General features: G+C 40.8%; 1 protein-coding gene across 1 annotated transcript in view; it reads left to right on the forward strand.

The window, feature by feature from the left end:
- PHLPP1 (PH domain and leucine rich repeat protein phosphatase 1) overlaps window positions 1–21,793 on the forward strand; it is a 270,198-nt gene extending 248,405 nt beyond the window's left edge. The window contains exons 13-17 of the mRNA XM_033239200.1: window positions 449–579; window positions 5,154–5,258; window positions 13,945–14,139; window positions 16,795–17,023; window positions 19,628–21,793. Of these exons, the coding sequence (XP_033095091.1) occupies window positions 449–579; window positions 5,154–5,258; window positions 13,945–14,139; window positions 16,795–17,023; window positions 19,628–20,797 (1,830 nt within the window). The 3' untranslated portion in view covers window positions 20,798–21,793. The remainder of the gene's footprint in view (window positions 1–448; window positions 580–5,153; window positions 5,259–13,944; window positions 14,140–16,794; window positions 17,024–19,627) is intronic.
- Window positions 21,794–22,193: the final 400 nt, after the last annotated feature.

The raw sequence follows: 22,193 nt of genomic DNA on the forward strand, positions 1-22,193 counted from the left end.
GGCCTCCCAAAGTGCTGGGATTACAGGCGTGAGCCTCTGTACCCAGCCTTCTTTGTTTTTAGTTTTGTTTTAAGAAATTCCTTTAAAGTTCATTTTAATGTTTGAGCTGTAGTTCTCATGGCATGGAGATTTTGTGAGCAATAAGAAAATCTATTAGGATTTTTTAGTTAATGCTTGATTTTAAACTTCAGTGGAAAATATGAGAAGAATAAAGAACATGGATTTTCTGTGTTATTCAAAGAAAATTTAAAAAAATTTTTTTTTGCATTTAGCAAAATCTATTTTAAATGTTTATGGCAAAGTAACAGATAAGCCTCCTTTTCCACATTTGTCTAGTATATTATAATGAATGATCAGACTGCTTTGCATGCAAAGGGTAGGAGTACAGAACTCCATGAAGAACTTCTCTAGACCATCTCTTTCTTGTTTGTGCTTGCTCCTTTTTCAGTGTGTGGATCTGAGCTGTAATGAGCTAAGCGAAGTCACATTAGCAGCAAACCTGCCTCCCAAACTGCAGGAGCTAGACCTGACTGGAAACCCTCGCCTTGTCCTCGATCACAAAAGCCTGGAACTACTGAAGTAAGTGCTCTGTAAAGCACTGTCTCCCCATCGTTGTCCACTGGCAGTGGGCTTCATATCTCAGTGAAAATGGGAAACAAAACATGAAGCATCATTGACTTGTTAGCTGTGTTAACACACATAACAGGATATATATACAAGATGCAGGGAAGCAATGACCAACCAAGATGTAACTTAAATCTCAGTAGTCACTGATAACGTGGTTGTGACAGTTAATGCAAATGTTAAGGAAGGATTTTTTAAAAGATGTAGGGAAAACTAACAGTGTGGCACTGAAATCCAGGTTTTTTTAAATAAGACTGAGGATGTGGAGTAGTTAGATCCTACCAGCAGTTAGATCTTCACGGTATGGGAAAGAGTTCATTGATGCTGTTTCATTCTTGATATTGATAAAGAATGAGTGGTTGGAGTTTTCTGTGTAAAACCTTAAAGGTCTGTAGTAGGAAAGATATCTTAATAAGAATGTTCATCATAGAACTCTAAATGTCTATTAAGAAATAAATAATGTTCCACAATTGAGTATTACAAAGCCATTTAAAATTATTTAGAGCTATATCACTAACTCAAAAGATCTTTACAATATATTAAGTGAAAATATTAATAAAATTAACAAAGAAGTTTTATAGTATAATTCAATTTTTGCAATATAAATTTATGTGCATTGGGCATATGTACATGTATATGCATACACACACCTAGAAAATGCCTAAAAGGATATATAACAAAAGTTAAAGCAGTGTTTTTCTCTGGATAATAGTATTATGGGTAGTGTTTATTTTCTTCTTTAAACTTTTCTGAATTTTTAGAATTTGTTGTGGTAGATCAGTTTTAAACATTGTCATGCATTAGTCATTATGCATGCCATATATGTTTATTCAATGTTGGAATATTTGTTGCTGAAAGTCATTTTCCATTATTTTAGGAAAATCAGTAAAAAACAGTAGATATTTGGTGAATGGTCCATTAATACTATCCTAGGCTGTAGTGCAAACCAAAGTTTGAAAAGCACTTAAAGTGATTCCTGGATCGAGTTGGCCTAATTAGTGCCTAATTTGTTGGCATTTTAAGTACTTGATGAGAAAATTAATTTTGATGCATAGTTGAAAAACACTGCCTGAGTGTCTTGAGGAAGGCATAGAGAACGAGGCTCTCTCCATTGTTGATCACGTGTATGAAACCTTGGCCTAACCCCCTCCATCTGTCCAGACCTATGAGAAAAAAAATAGCCTACATGATCTTTAAGGTGCTTTTTAAATTCAAGAAAATAATGGATTATCAAAATAGGTCATCTTTAAACAGATAGCTGTTGAGTATTTTTTACATGTAGGATACAGAAATTTTTGAGCATCCTTTACAAATAAAATTTAAAAATAATTGCACCAAAATGTGTTAATAAATGGAAGTAGCCACTTAGAGGAAAATTAAAGTTGCATTCTTATATCACATCAAACTCCAGCTGAAATAGTTGAATCTGTAAAATTAAATGATTTTCAAAAGTAATAAGAAATCATATGAATATCTTCACAAGTTAGAAAAAGACTTTTTAGGCCAAGAAATGAAGGGAGTAAGTGGCAAGAAATCAGTACATGTAGATTGGTTTCAATATTTACATTGCATATATTTACATGTAAATATACTTTTTAGACATTAAAGTGTTAAATGTCTATGTCCTATTTCAGAAACTCTCAAGAATAAATACAAATGACAAATGACAAACTGGGAAGAAAAATATGATAAAAGCTTTAATATGCTTACTATAAAGTGTTCTTATAAGATAAGTACTTACAAGAAGAGTACTCAAACAGAAAATAAACAAAGGACATTAACATTTAACAGAAGCAGTACAAATAGTTACATGAAAATATGTTCAAACTTATTAATATATCAAGTAAATACAAAATAAAATACTTGAATAACATTTTCCCCCTCAAACTGGTGCTGCTGAAGGACCGTAATTTGGTATTACACTCTTCTTAAAAGCAGTTGCCGTACTGTATCAAGCTTTTTAAAATATTCACGTACTCAGACCAAAGTGTCCTATAGCAAAACACTGTCATATTCTTAAAACGTTACCTTCTGTTTAACATCTGGAAGGTTGTGGATTCTTAATGACTTGGAAGATTTTCCGTATATTATTTGCACTTTTAGAGGGTTGGTTTATTTGTTTTATGTGAGCCGGGTAAGTGCATATGAGGACTCTTCTGTGAGATTGAGCTGTGGTTCACAGAATTCTCTCTGACTCATTTAAAGATATACAAGATGGCCGGGCACAGTGGCTCACGCCTGTAATCCCAGCACTTTGGGAGGCCGAGGTGGGTAAATCACCTGAGGTCAGGAGTTTGAGACCAGCCTGACCAACGTGATGAAACCCCGTCTCTACTAAATACAAAAAAATTGGCAGACAAGGTGGCGCATGCCTGTAATCCCAGCTACTCGGGAGGCTGAGGCAGGAGAGTCGCTTGAACCTGGGACGTGGAGGTTGCAGAGAGCCGTGTTACGCTATTGCACTCCAGCCTGGGCAACAAGAGCAAAACTCCATCTCAAAAAATAACGATATACAAGAGTCAGCATTCAGTTCACTTCAGATAGCTGCTCAGCCGCACTGTGTTCAGCTAGACAGAGAAGAGAAATTGCTGCTTCACTAGAAAGAATTATTTGTGTGCTGGGGAGAGGGGGCAGTTAAGAGTTATTTTTTTTTTTTTCCTTTAATATTCAGGTTAGGAAATTGAATTATTTCTCTGAAGACTTTGTGTTCTGTAAAAATTATAAATGCCTTTATAAATGAGCCTTCACTTTTCCCGAGACTTCAGGATGGTATCTAAGAGCCTTAGGATATGTCTTAAGAAACCTATTGTATTGCGTACTGTTTTAGATGGATAAAATTGAATACCAGATCATATGGAGAGCAGATAATGGAGAACTGTCCCTTTTTTTGTTAATGTCTCTTTTATTTATAGAATTGAAAACTTTGAAAAAAAGATTTAGCTCTAGGCTTATTGTAAAACAAAGTATTAACTTGATTTGGGAATTTTCTATTGACACTAGATTTATGTTTTTCAGGATAAGATGGAAAGTAAATGTTTGCTAGTAATTGAGAGTAGAAACTTTTCTTTAACCATATATTTTTAAATTTCAGAAAAATTGCCACCAGTTATTTCTAGATTCAAAGGGAATACTAGGTAGATATTGATTTACTTTTTAAAGCTTTAACTGGTTCTTAGGAAAGATATATAGTATTTGTTAGATTTGGGAGTAATGAGTACCAACAGATAATTTTAATTCTTGTGGTTATGACCAAAACTATGTAGGTGTTGCTTCAGTTGTCAACAGATAGTACATATACTTTTTCTCTTGTTTAAATAATAATGAGGGGGAAACTTAGTGGCAATTTACGAGTAAGAGGACTTATTTCACCTTGTGGTAGCCAGCCTTTTAACAGACTACTTTACATCTGTTAATGACTTCCTGTTTAGGGGCACAGAATGCTTTCTAGAGGCTGATTTTTATTTATTTTATTTTTATTTTTATTTTGAGACAGAGTTTTGCTCTTGTTGCCCAGGCTGGAGTGCAGTGGCACAATCTTGGCTCACCACAACCTCTGCCTCCCGAGTTCAAGCGATTCTCCTGCCTCAGCCTCCTGCGTAGCTGGAATTACAAGCATGCACCACCATGCCCGGCCAATTTTTTGTATTTTTAGTAGAGACGGGGTTTCTCCATGTTGGTCAGGCTGATCTGGAACTCGCGACCTCAGGTGATCCACCTGCCTTGGCCTCCCAAAGTGCTGGGATTACAGGCATGAGCCACTGCACCCGGCGAGGCTGATTTTTAAGAAACGCTATTTGAGAATTTATCCCTTTAGTATTTCTGTCTTGGGTCCTGTTGGATCCATTATGGCATATGAGGGCTGAGGTGAGGTAAGAAATCTCCCAGTTTAAATACATACAGTTAACTTGTAATTTATTACATACCCCTCATTTACTTTGTAATTTTATGTATATGTTTTATTTTATGATATTAGTCTTAGCATACTTGGCTGTACCCGTGAGGAGAGTATTGGAAGCTCCAGGGAACTGCAAGTCTGTGATAATATTTGGAGGGGTTATATGGACAGAAATTGGATTTGGAGATGAATATTGCAGAACCCTCTCACATCATCTAAATGCACTATAATTGTGGCTTAGGTGTTTTGTTATTGTTCTTTCTGAGTATTCATGGTGTAAGAATACACCCATCCTAATCCTTAAGTTTTGTTTTCTCATGCCAAGGCTGAGAGCTGTCCTTGTCATTCCCAGGAGAGAGCAGTCATCTAATGTAGAATGTGTGAAAGTCTCTAATAGCTGCTTTATGATGCTCATTAAAAGTAATTTTCATGCTCGGTATGTATGCCCCTTGGTTTTCATTACAATGAGTAGCTGGTTCTTGTTGCTGATAAGTATTTCAGACACATTAAACACAGTAAGAAATGGTAAGTACAGAGTGTTTAACAGGTATTTTTTTTATTTCTCGGATAAAGATAGCAATTTGCACACATTTGGTTTTAATGATTCCTGTTCTCTCCCTGTTTCTCTTGTTAGTAATATCCGCTGTTTCAAGATTGATCAGCCTTCTACAGGAGACGCTTCTGGAGCCCCAGCTGTATGGAGTCATGGTTACACTGAAGCTTCGGGGGTAAAAAACAAGTAAGTCAGATGAAACTTCTGAGGAAGAACTGCCTCCTGCCTGTCTCACTCCTTTAGTTGGGTAGAAAGAAACTCAGTGCTGTAGCACACACTTTTCTCATGTAAAATTTCTTTTGAGTATTCCAAGTTTCCCCAGAGTGAGGCTCCTTCATGACTTATGTTTGAACATTAAGGGAAGGCCCTGTTTGGAATCACATAGTCTCCCTTAGTAGGAGTCGTTGCTAGGATACAAGGTAACTGACACATTATATCTATGTAAGACTCCAGTGTTTGGAAAAGGCCTAGGTATTGAAATGCATCCCTGCTCCTTTGAAAAGCCCCTTTATCTTTCTCTGACGCTTGTTTACCAAGCAAAACAGAGATAGTGTTAAAGGAGAAGTAGCTTAATTGTGCATATTTAAGATCACTCATGTTATTGACTATGGAGCTATTTTTACAATCTAAATTAGATTGGCAGGAGTTTGATGTCCATTGCCTGTAATGTCATCTGCTTGTCTTGCCACTGGGACTTGTCCATCTTAATATCTTTTTCTTTTCCATTTTCCCCACCCTCCCCTCTCTTAGATACAGATGTTGATTTTTCCTGAAAAATGTAACCAGGCTTTTCAGGCTTGCTTGTATTATATGAAGAGGTGCTAATAATTAGTACCTAGACAGGTAAAGAATCCTATAAATTAGAATGGTCATAATTTAATTAGCTGAGGTATAAGAACACAGAAGTCTGAAAGTAGGGGAAGAACAGAAAGTGGAGGTAGATCTAATAATAGCTAACACTAGTATTCAACCCTGGGCACACATTAGAATCAGTAAGGTAAAGAAAATTTTTTAAAAGTCTCCCAACCTAGACTCATTAAATCAGAATGTTTTAAAATCTCCCCCAGGTGATTCTAATATGTGTCTAGGCTTCAGAACCACCGACTAGCTGAATACTCTTCATGGCAAATAAAAGGTTTGGAATTGTTGCTGCCATTCTGCCTGCTTTTCTTTGGGACAGAAAACAGCATCAACTCAAATCCTGGTTCTGACACATTGATCTTTTCCCTAAGGTGTCATTTAGCCTTGTGCTCTCTAGAGAAGAGTTAACAACTCTGTTCTCTTTGCTCAGAAAAGGCAGAATAACCTGAGGAGGTGTGCCTTAGTTCTGCCTGGGCTCCAGCTACTCCCTGATTTCCATGGACTTTGCACAGTATGTCATTGTGTTGGGGCAGAAGGGAATTCGTATATTCTTTAGCGCACTCAAAGTTTCTTTCTGGAGATCATTACTTTTTAGATCAAAGGATCTTTTATGTCTTCCTTACAAACACCAGTATGTGAAACTGCTCATTTCTGAACACTAATGTGAAATCTAAGATTAGTTTTTAATATCTCTGTATATTAATATCTGTTATCTACTCAATGTGTCTTAATGGAGCAAGTAACCAAGTAGATCTGGGTGGGCTTTTCGGCATAATTCCCCCTTCCACAATTGTGTCACATAGTACAATTTGTGGATAGCAAAGTGCACTACAACCCTTTGAATTGTTCTAAAGTGAACACACCTTCAGACCACCACCTGCATCCAGAAATAAAAAATGAAGAGTCATTGAAAGATCTAAATAAATAAATATAAGAAATAGAAAATGGACAGCATCCCAATAGTCCCAGGCTATGCTTTGCCCTCACTTGATATTTCCCGTTGCTTTTTTTACCCTTTGGTTCTGCCAATAAAGGTTTCTCGAGAGCTTTTTGTTTGCTTTTTTTGGTGTTTTTTGTTTTGTTTTTACTTTGTTTGCGTTGTCAATGGTCATTTAAACAAGCAGTTTGCTGCTTGACACCTTGAAAGAAGGGGAAAACTGTGGTTGTCCTCTCTCCAAATCTCAGTAGACATCTCTTCCTCCTTTGGGGAAACCCAAGAGGGAGCTACAGTTGGATAATTAGCCTCTTTTTCTTTTTCTTTTTTTTTTTTTTTTTTTGGAGATGGAGTTTCACTCATGTTGCCCAGGCTGGAGTGCAGTGACGCAATCTCGGCTCACTGCAACTTCCACCTCCTGGGTTCAAGTGATTCTCCTGCCTCAGCCTCCCAAGTACCTGGGATTACAGGCACCCGCTACCATGCCTGACTAATTTTTGTATTTTTAGTAGAAATGCGGTTTCACCATGTTGGCCAGGCCAGTCTTGAACTCCTGACCTCAGGTGATCCACCTGCCTCAGCCTCCCAAAGTGCTGGAATTACAGATATGAGCCACTACTCCCAGCCTAGCCTCTTCTTTAGATTAAAAACCAAACAGGAAGCCTCACCAGAAAAGAAATGCTGAGAATGATCACCACTGTACTTAAGAAAAAAGAAAGAGAAAAAAAAAAACTACATTACTGTATTTTTTTTTTCCTCTTTTATACTGCCTCATTCCAGCTAGCAAGGGGAGCCTATAGAAGGAAGACGGAATAAAATGACTTTAAAATTTAACTTTGCCACTAATTGCCTTATAATTTTGGATAACTTGTTTTTCTTAATAAATAGAGGCAAGAATTTCAAAATATTGAGATAGAAGCCAGACTGCCTGGCTTTGCACCTGAGTTCTATACTTTCTTGCTGTGTGACCATGAGCAGTTTCTCAGTCTCTCTTTAGCTAAAATAAGAAATAAGAAAAAACTACCATTCTCATGGTGGTGTTATAGGATCACGTGAGTTAATATGTATGACATACTTAGAACAATGTGTGCCATATAATAAACCCTATTTAAGTGTTAACTACTAATATTATTGATTATAATGGTCATTACTATTATTATTTATCCCTAAACTCCTTAAAGGGAGGGATTATATTTTTAAGTTTATATATCTGGTATGTAGCTATGATACATAGCAGGTGCTTAATAATTTTTTTCTTTTTATTTATATATGTAAGAAGGTATACTCTATATTCAGTAAAATTCACCCTTTTTAATGTACAGTTCTGCAAGTTTTGGTGAAAGAATATCATCGTGTGTAACCACCACTACAGGGTATAGACCAGTTTCGTCACCTACCAAAATTTACCCCATGCCCCTTTTTGTCAGTTATTCTCCCCAACCCCTGTCCTTGGCAACTCCTGATCTGTTTTTTATCTCATTGATTTTGCCTTTTCCAGAATGTCATATAAACGGGAATTATATAGTATATGGCCTTCTCAGTCTGACTTCTTCCCATCACATAATGCATTTGAGATTCATTTGTACTGTTGCATGTGTCAGTAGTTGGTTTCTTTTCATTGCTTTTTATTCCTAGTCGCATTCCATTGCATGGACATTTTATGGTTTGTTTTTGTTTTACCCATTCACCATTTGAAGGATGTTTAGATTGTTTCAAGTTTTTAGCAGTTGCAAATGAAAATGCCACACTTTGCAAACAGTTACATACAGGTTTTTGTATGAATGCTTGTTTTCATTTCTCTTGGATAAATGCCTAGGGATAAGGATTGCTGGGTCATATGGTAAGTGTATATTTACTTTGGAAGAAACTGCCAAACTGTTTCCAAAGTGCCTGTGTCATTTTGCACTCCCAACAGCAATGTCTTAAGAGTTCCAGTAGCTACACATCCTTACCAGCAGGTGTTATTGTTAGGTTGCTGTTGTTTTTTCCATTTTAATAATAATATCTCATTGTGGTTTTAATTTGCATTTCCCTACTCTTTTCATGTGTTTATTTATCATCCATATACATTCTTTGGTGAAAACTTGTTCATTCACAATCAAATGTGATGTTAGCTCTAGGTATTTTTATAGACACCCTTTATCAAGTTAATTCTCTTCTATACAGAGTTTGCTAAGATTTTATAATGAAATCTTAGTTTTTATAATAAACAGATAACACATTTTGTCATAGGCGTTTTCTGTGTCAATTGAGATGACTGTATGGTTTTTTTTTCTTCTTCAGTCTGTTGATGTGCTTAATTACATTGATTGATTTTAAAATGTTAAATACACGTTGCATTCCAAGTGTAAATTCACTTGGTCACAATGTAGTATCTTTTTTTTTTTTTTCTTTTTTTTTGAGACAGATTTCACTCTTGTTGCCCAGGTTGGAGTGCAATGGCGCAATCTCGGTTCACCGCAACCTCCACCTCCCAGGTTCAAGCGATTCTCCTGCCTCAGCCTCCTGAGTAGCTAGGATTTCAGGCCTGCACCACTATATCTGGCTAATTTTGTATTTTTAGTAGAGACGGGGTTTCTGCATGTTGGTCAGGCTGATCTCGAACTCCTGACCTCAAGTTATCCTCCCTCCTCGGCCTCCCAAAGTTCTGGGATTACAGGCGCAAGCTACCACACCTGGCCTGAAGTATTATATTTCTTACATGCTGCTGGGTTAGATTTGCTGTTAATTTGTTGAGGATGTCTATATTCCATGGTTGATATTGGTCTGTAGCTCTCTTGTGATGTCTTTGATTTTGGTATCAGGGTAATGCTGGCCTCATAGAATGAGTTGGGAAGTGCTTCCTCATCTTGAGTTTTCTGGAGGAGTTTGTATAGAGTTGGTAATATATCCTTCTTAAATATTTAAAAGAATTCACCAGTGAAGCCATCTGTGCCTGGATTTTTTTTTTAAACCTACAGTTTCTTTAAATAGAATTATCTCTTTCTTCTTCTTGAACAAACTTTGGTAATTTGTGTCTTTCAAGGAATTTGTCTGCTTTATCTAGTTTTCAAATGTATTGAATGTATTGACATTATGCTTTTTTTTTTTTTTTTTTTTTGAGACGGAGTCTCACTCTGTCACCAAGGCTGGAGTGCAGTGGCACAATCTCGGCTCACTGCAGCCTCTCCCTTCTGGGTTCACGCAATTCTTCTGCCTCAGCCTCCTGAGTAGCTGGGACTGTCGGCGTGTGCCACCATGCCCAGCTAATTGTTTATATTTTTAGTAGAGACGGAGTTTCACCATGTTGACCAGGCTGTTCTCGAACTCCTGACCTCAAATGGTCTGCCTGCCTCAGCCTCCCAAAGTGCTGGGATTACAGGCATGAGCCACCATGCCCAGCCCATTATTATGCTTTTAAAATCTGTAGAATCTGTAGAGATATGCCTCCCCTCTCTCATTCCTAATATTGGTAATTTGTGTTTTCTTTTTTCTGATCAGTTTGATTTGGTTTATCAATTTTATTGATATTCTCAAAGAACTAGATTTTTTTTGTTTTATTGATTTTTCTCTATAATTTTTCTGTTCCACATATCTTATGTTTTAAGGGTTTGTTGTTGTTGTTGTTGTTGTTGTTGTTTTTGAGAGTGTTGTTCTGTTGCCTAGACTGGCCTTAAACTCCTAGCCTCAAGCAATCTTCCTGCCTGGGCCTCTCAAAGTGCTGAGATTACAGGTGTGAGCTACCACAGTCAACTGCTTTTCTTATTTTTATGATTCCCTTTCTTCTTGCTTTGGGTTTGTTATGTACTGCTTTTTCTAGTTTCTTTAAATGGAAGCTTAGATTATTGATTTGAGACCTCTAATTCTGTAATACAAGCATTTAGAGTTGTAAATTTCTTTCTAAGCAATTTCGCTAATATTGTTGGAGAACATGCTTTGTATGACTTGAATCCTGTAAACTTATTTGGACTTGATTTTTTGTCCAGAATCTTACCTATCTTGGTAAAAGTTCTGTGTGCATTTAAAAAAAAAAAAATAGCAATTTTTTTCAGGTGTGGTGCCAGTTAACTCAAGTTGGTTGATATTGTTGCTCAAGGTTCCTACCAATTTTCTGTCTACTTATTCTGTTGATGATTGAGAGGCTATGAAGATGGATTTGTCTGTTTCTCCTTGTAGCTCTATCAGTTTTTGCTTCATGCATCTTGAAGCTCTGTTAAGTATGTAAACATTTAGAATGATGTAGCCTCTTGATGAACTGACCCCTTTATCATGATGACTCTCTTTATTCCTGTAATATTCTTTATTCTGAAATATACTTTGTCTGAATCTAACATAGCCATTTCAACTTTTTTTGAATTAATGTTAGCATGGTATACCTTTAAAAAAAATCCTTTTACTTTTAACCTATTTGTCTCATATTTAAAATGGATTTCTTATAGGCAGCATATAATTAGGTCTTGTTTTTTTATTCAGTCTGAATTTTTTGTCTTTTGGGTAGTGTTAAGGCCTTTATATTTAATGAAATTATTGATATGGTTAGGTTTAAACCTTCCACCTTACTATTGTTTTCTATTTGTGCCGTTTGTTCTTTATTTCCTTTTTCCTTTTTCTTCATTCTTTTGAATTATTTATGATTTGATTTTATCTTTATTCATTCTTACTCTACCATGCTTCTCTGTGTGTACATGTGTGGTTTGTTTAGCGTTTATAGTATGATCTTTAACTTACCACTGTTTACCTTCAAGTAGTGGTAATGTCATTTCACATATAAGAACCTTGCAAATATGTACTTCTTCTCCTGTCCTGGCCTTTATGCTGTTGTTGTCATATGTTCTGCTTCTATCTATGTTATAACCTCCAGAGTACATTACTATTATTTTTACTTTAGTTATTTTCTAAAGCAATGTTTCTCAACTTTAATACCATTGACATTTTGAACCAGATAATTATTTATTGTTGCCTCCCAATAATTATTAGAATATTATTGAATATTCTGTTGAGAATCACTGTTCTAAGGTGATTTTTAAAATAAGAAAATGAGGCTGGGCACAGTGGCTCATGCCTATAATCCCAGCATTTTGAGAGGCCGAGGTGGGCGGATCACTCGAGGTCAGGAGTATGAGACCAATCTGGCCAACATGGTGAAATGCTGTCTCTATAAAAAATACAAAAATTAGTTGGGCATGGTGGCGAGTGCCTGTAATCCCAGCTACTCGGGAGGCTGAGGCAGGAGAATCACTTGAACCCGGGAGGCGGAGATTGCAGTGAACCAAGATCACACCACTGCACTCCAGCCTGGGTGACAGAGTGAGACTCCATCTCAAAAAAAAATTTTTTTTTAAACCATAAGGAAATGTTTCTGTTGACTCACCTGGCTGTCATTATCATTGTGCTTCTTCATTATCGTTGTGCTTCATTCTTTTGTACAGGTCCGGATTTCCATCTGGGATCATTTTCTTCTGCCTTAAGGATTACCTTTTCCATTTCTTTAGTGCCAGCCTGCTGGTGGTAAATGCTTTTATTTGTGCATCTGGAAATGTCTTTATTTCCCCTTAACTTTTCATAGCTGTTTGTACTGGCTTAGAAATGTAGGTTGTTTTCTAGTTGTTTTCCATTGGTACCTTCAAGATGTTGCTCCACTGTCTCCTACCAGGTTTCCAGGGAGAAGCCTGCTGTTGGGCACATCCTGGTTTCCCCACTCTACCTCCTGCCTTTGTTCCTGGTTTCTAGCAATTTGATTTTAATGTGTCTCAGTTAAGTCTTTTTCATGTTTCTCTTGCTTGCAGTATCTGTAGGTTTATAATTTTCTTCTTACTTGAAATGTTTTCAGCCATTAACTCCTGAAAAGTGTTTTCTGTCTCTTCTTTTGAAGACTCCAATTCCCTGTAGTATATTAGGCTGTTTGAAGTTATCCTGCCACTCACTAATGTCCTGGCCTTATTTTTTGTTTCCAGTCTTTTTTTTTTTTTCTCTCTGTTTTATTTTGGACAGTTTCTGGGACACACTTACTACTTGGAAACAGTTTGATTCTTTTGAGTTTGGGGTGGAGAAAGTCTCCAGATTTTCCACAGGTGTGGGGAACCACTGGCCTCCTCCAGTGCACTGACTGGAGACTCTGGTCACCTTGTCCTCCTTCAGCCCCTGGCTCTGTCTCCTAAATGCACAGACCACAGCCTTCACCTGGGTCTTCCTCCCTGTGCTGCAGCCTGGACGCTTCCCCAGGAGAAAGCTGGGCGGGAAGCAGACTCTCTCCAGGATCACTGACCTGTGCTCTTACTGTCCAGTTGGGGTTTGTTTGTTTGTTTTTCCTGCCTTTTAAAAAAGTCATTTGAAGACTGGGCATAGTGGCTCACACCTGTAATCCCAGCACTTTGGGAGGCTGAGGCTGGCAGATTGCTTAAGCTCAGGAGTTGGAGACCAGCCTGACCAACATGGTGAAATCCCATCTCTACTAAAAATACAAAAATTAGCTGGGCGTGGTGGTATACTCCTGTAGTCCTACCTACTCAGGAGGCTAAGGTGGGAGAATCGCTTGAACCCTAGAAGTGGAGACTGCAGTGAGCCGAGATCACACTACTGCACTCCAGCCTAGGTGATAGAGGGAGACCCTGTCTCAAAAAAAATAAATAAATAAAAATAACTTTTGTAAAGTCATTTGAGGCTTTTTCTATATTTGTACATGCTTTTCATATAGGTTTCGTCTATTTTTCCCAGTGTTTTCATTGTCTGTTTTGGCTGGATGTGGAGATTCTCCTTAATAACTGCTTATTGAATGAATGTGTAGATACGGATTCCTAATCTTCTCTTATTTCCCATGACTCTTTTTCCCCTTCTGTCACTGACATTTAAAAATAAACTCATCAGAAGAGAAGCACGTAGGAAGGCATGTGTGAAGCATAATTTGTGCTCATCCTTCTCTGCTAATCAAAATTTGCTGATAGAAATTAGCTGGAGTCAGTTTACCTGCCCTTAATCTATCTGGAGTCATGAAGAAAGAGACAAAACTGAGATAGGGAAATCTTGAAATAAATAAGCACTGGACTGGGCCTGGAGCAGGAGGATGAGTGGACTCAGCACAGAGGTGTGGTTGCCTTGCAGGTTGTGTGTCGCAGCCCTGTCGGTGAATAACTTCTGTGACAACCGTGAAGCCCTCTACGGTGTGTTTGATGGAGACCGGAATGTGGAGGTGCCCTACCTTCTCCAGTGCACCATGAGTGACATTTTGGCTGAAGAGCTGCAAAAAACAAAAAATGAAGAAGAATACATGGTCAATACATTCATTGTCATGCAGAGGTAAAACTCAGAGTTCCTGCTTACCTGCTATATGTTGTTTTGCTCTTTGAGTGTTTATCCTCTGTGTTTTGACTATGAGTACCAAGATGCATTCAGGCAAGTTTGGTGTTGCCCAGGCATCAGGAATGGTGCTCCAGTTTGAGACATACTGATGTTCATATAACTTTGTGGAAGGCTCCGACAATGACAAGGAATTAGTTTCTCTGAGAACTGGACCTCACTGGCCTTTATTGATTGCAGATTTTCATCAGATTGTTTGCAATGCCATTTCTCCTCCCAAATCATGTGAGCTCTGGAGGCTTTTTAGACTTTCTGGTGTGGGGACCTCTCTTTGAAATGGACCATTTCTATCCTAGTTTCTTGGCCCTTATGAAATACTGTCACTGGTTTGAGGTAGTGCAAACCTTTGTTAAATCAAGATGGTCAGATTTTAGCTCAGGAGTTAAATCATTCTTTATATTTTGTTTTCCCCCTTATTAAATGTTCAAGACAGTGTTACTGGCAGAATCCTAGGCCATAATAGCCTGGAGTTTCCACCAGCAGCAGAGTTTTAGGTTGCTGTAGAAGTTGTGGAATATTGTTTGTAACTCTTAGATGAGTGAGGATTCCCTCATTCAAAGAATTGTTCATTCTTATCACCTTCATGGCTTTCTAGGTGATAATGGAATTGCCTGTCTGTAAATATTGTACTGCAGACTCGCTCATGTGGGACTCAGGAGTGATCAGCGTACTGGTACTTGAGGTCATGAGAGCAGTCATGGTCTTTTGTCCTTATCTGCTCTTTCTCTCCCTTGATATTCTGGCAGAGCAAGTAGCTTTGTTAGGGGGGTAGAAGAAGTGTCTGGGGCGGAGTGTTCAGGGCAGCATTTACAGTGATACCTACATCTCAAATGGTTCCTCTCTGAGAGCTTGGTGGAGGCAAGCCTGGGGTGGTTCTTGCTGCTACAGTCACCTCTGACTTTCAGATTCTCAGTGAGCATGTACAATTAGCAATTGAACAATAATGACTAATATCCAGCAAGTCCTTAATATGTACCAGTCATTGTTCTAAATTTTACCTTATGTGTCATAAATTGTTACCAGTTAGCTGGTTAATGTTACTGAAAGTGATGTACAGAGAGGTGAAGCACAGTGCCTACGGGCTAGTAGGTAAGTGCAGCCAGGACCTGACCTCGGGTTGTAAGACTCCAGAGGATGTTCTAACTAGCAGGCACATCAGCTTTCCTGGTTTTACCACCCTTTTGTTCTAGAAAAACATCTAGCATGTATCATATGCACACACATACACATGTACACACAGACCAAAGCACAAACACATCCCTTCACAACCCCCAAGAGGTCTGCTTTTTATGCACCCTCAAGCACTGGATAAGAATTAAACACTGAGAACCCCAGTCTCGGATTACTTGCTATACTTTTTACGAATCGCTGTGCCTAGGAAAGGGAGAAAATGGAGCTGCCTTGGAAAGGTCTAGAGCCAAATACCTGAAAGTTGGAGTTTAGGAACCTAAACTGTCGGCCCTTCTCCAGGGTCTTTTGCATTTCTCTGATTTTCCCTATCTGTTACGAGGGTATGGGTTGTGTGGTGAGCTTTGGGTCCTTAGGGGAACTGGTCTTTGTGCAGGATTTCCTAATGCATGCAGGTAGGCAGCCCTGGTTTCCACTGCTCCTCTTGCCAGTTGCTTACCTTACACGTGATAGTAGCAGACAGTACCTTAGGGTCTGGCCTTGTAAAACAGGAGGCTGTTTTTCTTAACTTTCTTGCTCCTGTACCACTCAGGAACAGCAGGGGCCTGGGTGGTGTTACCATTTGTGGGGCTTGCCATAGGAGTTCATGAGGCCATGGGAGCAGTCATGGTCTTTTGTCCCTCTCTGCTGTTTCTCTCCCTTGATAATCTGCCAGAATAAGTAGCTTTGTAAGAGGGGTTTTTGATTTTTGATTTTCAGAATTTGCAGGTGCTTCCTGTATTTGGTAAGTCTGTGGATTAATTGTCATGATTAAAAAGATAAATCACAAGCACTTGGTATTCGATTACTAGAATGTCCTTTCTATGAGTTTTCTAGAATAGATGGTACTGGGCCGGAAAGTCTTTACTATATAGGGCAGGAACATGAACACTCCAATACTTAAAGGCTCCTACCAACAAACATCCTTATAAGGGGGAGAGGGTTGTCAGGTTTTTCTGACGTGTGCCTGTCAGTGGGGTAGGGTGTTTATACCTGCTCTTATGTACATGGTTTTTTCAATGTTCCTCTCCTGTGGACAGAGGGAATTTAGAGAAGCAGATGGAGAGAGAAGTCATTTTCCTGCTGTCTTTGGAGTGTGCTGATAGGGCAGTGTGGTTGACGAGGGTAACAGGCTGTATACAGCAGCCCAAGGGCATCTGCCTTCCAGAGCAGCACCTGTGGCTTTTCATGGTACAGTGACACTGTCACCCAATTGTGAGCCTCTCTGTGTGGATGTGTGTGGTGTCAGATTCCGGGGCTCTTTTCATCAAAGAGGCAGAGCAGTGTGTGCTTTGATGAAGGAAGTGGAGTGGAATCCCCAGCTGTCTCCTTCCTGGCCCTGTCCAGTGGTGCGGTCTTTGTGTTGAATTTGCAGAACTGGCACTAATGGACTGTGTTTGAGTGTCACCCCCTCTCTTCGGATTCCAGGAAACTTGGAACTGCTGGGCAGAAGCTTGGCGGTGCCGCTGTCCTTTGTCATATCAAGCATGACCCTGTGGACCCAGGAGGATCCTTCACCTTGACCTCTGCTAATGTGGGCAAGTGCCAAACAGTTCTCTGTCGAAATGGAAAGCCATTGCCTCTGTCCAGATCTTACATCATGAGCTGTGAAGAAGAGCTGAAGAGGATTAAACAGCACAAGGCCATTATCACTGAGGTGAGAAAAGAGGGGTTTTCCGCAGGATAGTGGAGAGGAGAGGAGACCAGATCACAGCAGAAACTAGCTAGGGAACATTTGCCTTCAAAGAACACTTTTGAAGTCGGTTCAGCATTAGAATTCCAAATCCATAGTATCACAAAGCAAATGTCTTACATTATGACGTATGCTTGTCAGTTGCCTCTCTGCATCAGGCACTGTGCTGCGTGCTTCATGGGCACGATCCCTTTCCTTGTTGGCAGCCACTCTACAGAGGGCTGCTTTGGTGGTTGAGGGCTCTATCCCTGACATCACACTACTAGTTTTCATATCTTAGCTCTGCCACTTGCAGGCTGTAACCTTTAAACCTCTGTAAGCCTCAGTTTTCTCATCTGTAAAGTGGGAATAATCATGTGTCTGTCCTATCTTACAAGGTTGGTACAACTTGTAAACTATGAAGGTCTATATAAGTGTAAGTAGTTGTTATTTTGGTTCATGTCTCACGTCCCATTTGAGTACACAGTGAGCAGTGCTCAACTAGGGGCAGTTTGCTTCCCCACAAGACGTTTGGCAGCATATGGAGACATTTTTGGTCATCACAGTTGGGGTGGAGAGTGCGATTGGCATGCAGTGGCTTGAGGCCACTGAGCATCCTACAGCGCTGCTGGGACAATGCCGCCCAACACCCCACAATGCACAGGGCAGTCCCCACAGCCCGGACTGTGGTGTGTGTGTTTGGAGGACGTGTCTCAAGGTAGAGAAGTAAAATACAATACAAAACAAAACCTCATTGTTGAGTATTAAGCAATGCAAACAAAAGCGGGGAAGAGGCGAGGCACGGAAAACAAGAGAAGTCTGACGTGCAAACCTGATTCATGTAGGCCGCTGAAATCATTTACCTTCAATTGTGTTTGGCATAATGTTGAACTAAAGTTGAATTCAGTGCATTCTGTCCACATTAGACTGTCTTCTGCTCCCTAACACAGTGTCTGCCATCCATGTTCATCCTCTCTGCTCCAAGAATAGACTGAGAACAAATTCACACAGACTCATTTGCACAGAATCCCATGTATAGCTTGAGTGTTTCTATTTCTTAAGGCCTTCATCAAAGCCTATGTGGAATCAGTCTTTTTTCTCTACTGGACTATAAGCTTTCACCAGAGTCCACCTCAAACTGTACATGGTTCTGTGGGTTTTATCAACAATGTAAGACGGGAAACTTCTTGAAGGTAGATGTTTATCTGCAGGTCACTGCTGTCTGCCCATGTCATTTTTTCAGGCACAGGGCAAATGACCAACACTTTGATGAATTAGCGAATGGAGCAGAACTCCTGGAGCCCATGTTGGAAGCTTCAGTGCTCATGAATCACAAAACCATTGTTTCTGATGGAGAGAAATCTAAAGGGATGGGCAGAACAGCAAGAACAGTTTCTGCCAAATTCCATGCTTTGGGGACAGATTATGTCAGTAGAATCAAGGCAGTTTAAGGTTGTGCTTGAAGCCCATCTTACTAATTTTACTAATAGGAATGCTTATCTGCTTGTAAGTGTGGTGTGGCAAAGTTGTGTGAAAAGCTGGGAAAGACATCCCTAGGACAAGCACACACCTTGCCAAATCCCAAATAAAGGAAAGTGGTAGGACTGGAAAGGAAATGGATGTTCTCTGGAAGGAACACTTGCTCATCCCAGACAGGGATTTGTTCTAATGAAGCCTTTCCTGGAAAGAGGTGTTAAAACTAGAGCATGTAGAGATATGTCATGGACCTTAGAATCTCAAAATTTGAAGAATAAAGAACAAAGCAGGTACACATGGAAAAAAATATATTTTTATTGGCAGGTGGTCTGGCACTTTGGTAACTGATTTAAATAGCATGCACACAGCTGAACTAAAGCCAGCAGATCTTGCCTTCTCCATTGGTCAACAGGAAATCAAGTTCTAGGAAGTTGTAAGAATTGGCATTTCTTCTTTAGCATCTGTTCTCCTGACAGGAGCATTCTTCCTCACCTAGTCATGCCAAGGTTTTCTCCACCTCTTAAGTACTTTCAAGTCCTCTCTGGACTTTTGGACACTACTGCCACTTGTGATCATGGAGAGCAATGGAAGATTCAGGAGCATTGTCTTGATATATGCCTGCCTCATGTGTCTTTGCTCAGGACTGGCTTCTATCAGAAAGACTCTTCCTACCTCAGAGTCTTCCTACACCCAGCCCGTCTGAGGGCCGATCCTTGATCACCATGTTCACTGAGGGAGGGAAGATGTAAACCCACGTTTATAGGAGGAGCTGGCCAGCTGTGCTTGCTGTGTGTAAGGCTAGATGATGGCTTGCTTTAGATAAACAGCAGGACTTGTGACCTAGTGTGAATGGGGTCCCAGTAACACACATAACCAAAATCTTTTCCTTTTGTCCCTACTGCTCCTTACCTGCCCAGGCCTACTACCTGGGGTTTCTGATGACAGGTGCACATTAACTACTCACTAGAGAATGAGCCCTTCTTTCCTCTGTGGGCCACACAGCACTTCTCTGTGGTCCTACAGTCGAGACAGTCGAAGGACCCGCGGGGAACCTGCACAGTTGCCGCAGGTGCTCTGTATTAACCATCTGTTTGCAAACCCTTGTTCTTCCAGGATGGCAAGGTGAACGGAGTGACTGAGTCCACGCGCATCCTGGGCTACACCTTCCTCCACCCCAGTGTGATGCCTCGCCCCCACGTGCAGTCCGTGCTCCTGACCCCCCAGGATGAGTTCTTCATCCTAGGCAGTAAGGGGTTGTGGGATAGCCTGTCCGTCGAGGAGGCCGTGGAGGCCGTGCGCAATGTTCCCGACGCCCTGGCTGCTGCCAAGAAGCTGTGTACCCTGGCCCAGAGCTACGGCTGCCACGACAGCATCAGCGCTGTGGTGGTGCAGCTCAGTGTCACCGAGGACAGCTTCTGCTGCTGCGAGCTCAGCGCCAGTGGGGCCGTGCCACCACCCAGCCCTGGCATCTTCCCTCCCTCAGTGAACATGGTGATCAAGGATCGGCCCTCAGATGGGCTGGGCGTGCCATCCTCCAGCAGCGGCATGGCTTCCGAGATCAGCAGTGAGCTCTCCACTTCCGAGATGAGCAGTGAGGTGGGGTCCACGGCCTCCGATGAGCCCCCACCCGGAGCCCTAAGCGAAAACAGCCCGGCCTACCCCAGTGAGCAGCGCTGCATGCTGCACCCCGTCTGTCTGTCCAACTCCTTCCAGCGCCAGCTGTCCAGCGCCACGTTCTCTAGCGCCTTCTCCGACAACGGCCTTGACAGTGACGATGAGGAGCCCATCGAGGGCGTCTTCACCAATGGCAGCCGGGTGGAGGTGGAGGTGGACATCCACTGCAGCCGGGCCAAGGAGAAGGAGAAACAGCAGCACCTGCTTCAGGTGCCAGCAGAGGCCAGCGACGAGGGCATTGTCATCAGTGCCAACGAGGATGAGCCGGGTCTGCCCAGGAAGGCAGACTTCTCTGCCGTTGGGACCATTGGGCGCCGGAGGGCCAATGGCTCTGTTGCGCCCCAGGAAAGGAGCCACAATGTGATAGAGGTGGCTACAGATGCACCTCTTCGAAAGCCTGGAGGCTATTTTGCTGCCCCGGCTCAGCCAGATCCCGATGATCAGTTTATCATACCCCCAGAGCTGGAAGAGGAGGTCAAAGAAATCATGAAGCATCACCAGGAGCAACAGCAGCAGCAGCAGCCACCACCGCCACCTCAGCTCCAGCCGCAGCTGCCGCGGCACTACCAACTGGACCAGCTGCCAGATTATTACGACACGCCACTATGACCCAGCCGAGCTATTTAACAAATAAACTAACCACAAAATACCAAGTTGCAAGAGTCTCTCAGGCTCACATTAAACCAGGGGTTTTACTCCACGTCCTTCCCCCGGACACTGTTCCCAACCTGTCGTCGCAGCTAATCTGTAGGTTCTCTTTCTTTGGGTTATTTTTTTAAAAATCACCACTTTCTTCTAGTGATGCTTTACCAATATGATTTACATTTGTTAACTTCTCCCCCTAACATATCAGATATGTAAAGACAAAGAGCAAAAGGTTTAATATATTACAGAGAAACAGTTAATGATAATGTGCTATTTTTTAAAATGGCTTTTTGTTGTTTTGTTTGTTTGGAAGGCAAGGCAGGCTGCTGTTGCTAAATGATTTAATAATATTGTAATTCTGTATTTCTTTGCGGGGAAAAGGTGTTTTTTTTTTTTTTTTTTTTTTTGGGTCTTGAAAATAATAGACATTTGTAGAATATGGAGACTAACTCCTAGGAGTTGCTTTACTCTGTCAGGTGACTTAAGTCACTGGGATTCACTAATTTTCTCTGAGAGAACAGCGATTGAGAATTTCTATTGTAAATAGCTCAGTGTTGTATAGTGAGGCTTAAGATGTTTTGTAGTCTTGGTGTGAGGACACAGCCCAGGTAACTGACGTTTCCCCTCCCCCTCCCCTCTGAGGAGCCTGCCTGCCTCCCAACTCACCCTCACTTCACTGAATGAGGAGGCTGAGCAGCTGCAGCATTTCTGTCCAGAGGAAGTGGATCTTAGGCCACTGCACAAGAGCCTGCACCCAAAGGCCCTAAACCCGTTTTCCTCCCTGTCCCAGCGTCTCCACTTTGACAGACCATTTCTGACTGTGTTCCTTACTGCTGCCACAATCAGCATGGCTGTATAGTGCCCCATTAGGCCATTTACATACCCAGAGTTACACTCAAGCAGAATGCACAAATGGACATGTCATAATTTTTGTTATAATAAATATGAAATTTACAAGTATTTACAAGTATCTGCTTTTGTCTCAGCAGCCAGATGTGTCTTGGAGACAGTCACACTAGCTTGGGTTTGGAAAGAATGGATGGAATATTGGGGTTATCAGATATTTCTGATTTTTTTTTTTAAGAGAAAAACATCCATTAACCTACATTGAATGAAATGTGAAATTAACTGAATGGTAAACAGTATAATTAGCTGATCTTACAGCTTTTCTTTTCTTTTCTTTTCTCTTTTCTTTTCTTTCTTTTCCTTTTCCTTTTTCTTTTTCTTTTTGAAATGGAGTCTCACTCTGTCTCCCAGGCTGCAGTGCGGTGGTGTGTTCTCTGCCCACTGCAACCTCCGCCTTCCGGGTTCAAGTGATTCTCCTGCCTCAGCCTCCTGAATAGTTGGCATTACAGGCACA

The sequence above is a fragment of the Trachypithecus francoisi genome, unplaced genomic scaffold (assembly GCF_009764315.1).
Source record: "Trachypithecus francoisi isolate TF-2019V2 unplaced genomic scaffold, Tfra_2.0 Contig01474, whole genome shotgun sequence".
Lineage (NCBI taxonomy): Eukaryota > Metazoa > Chordata > Mammalia > Primates > Cercopithecidae > Trachypithecus > Trachypithecus francoisi.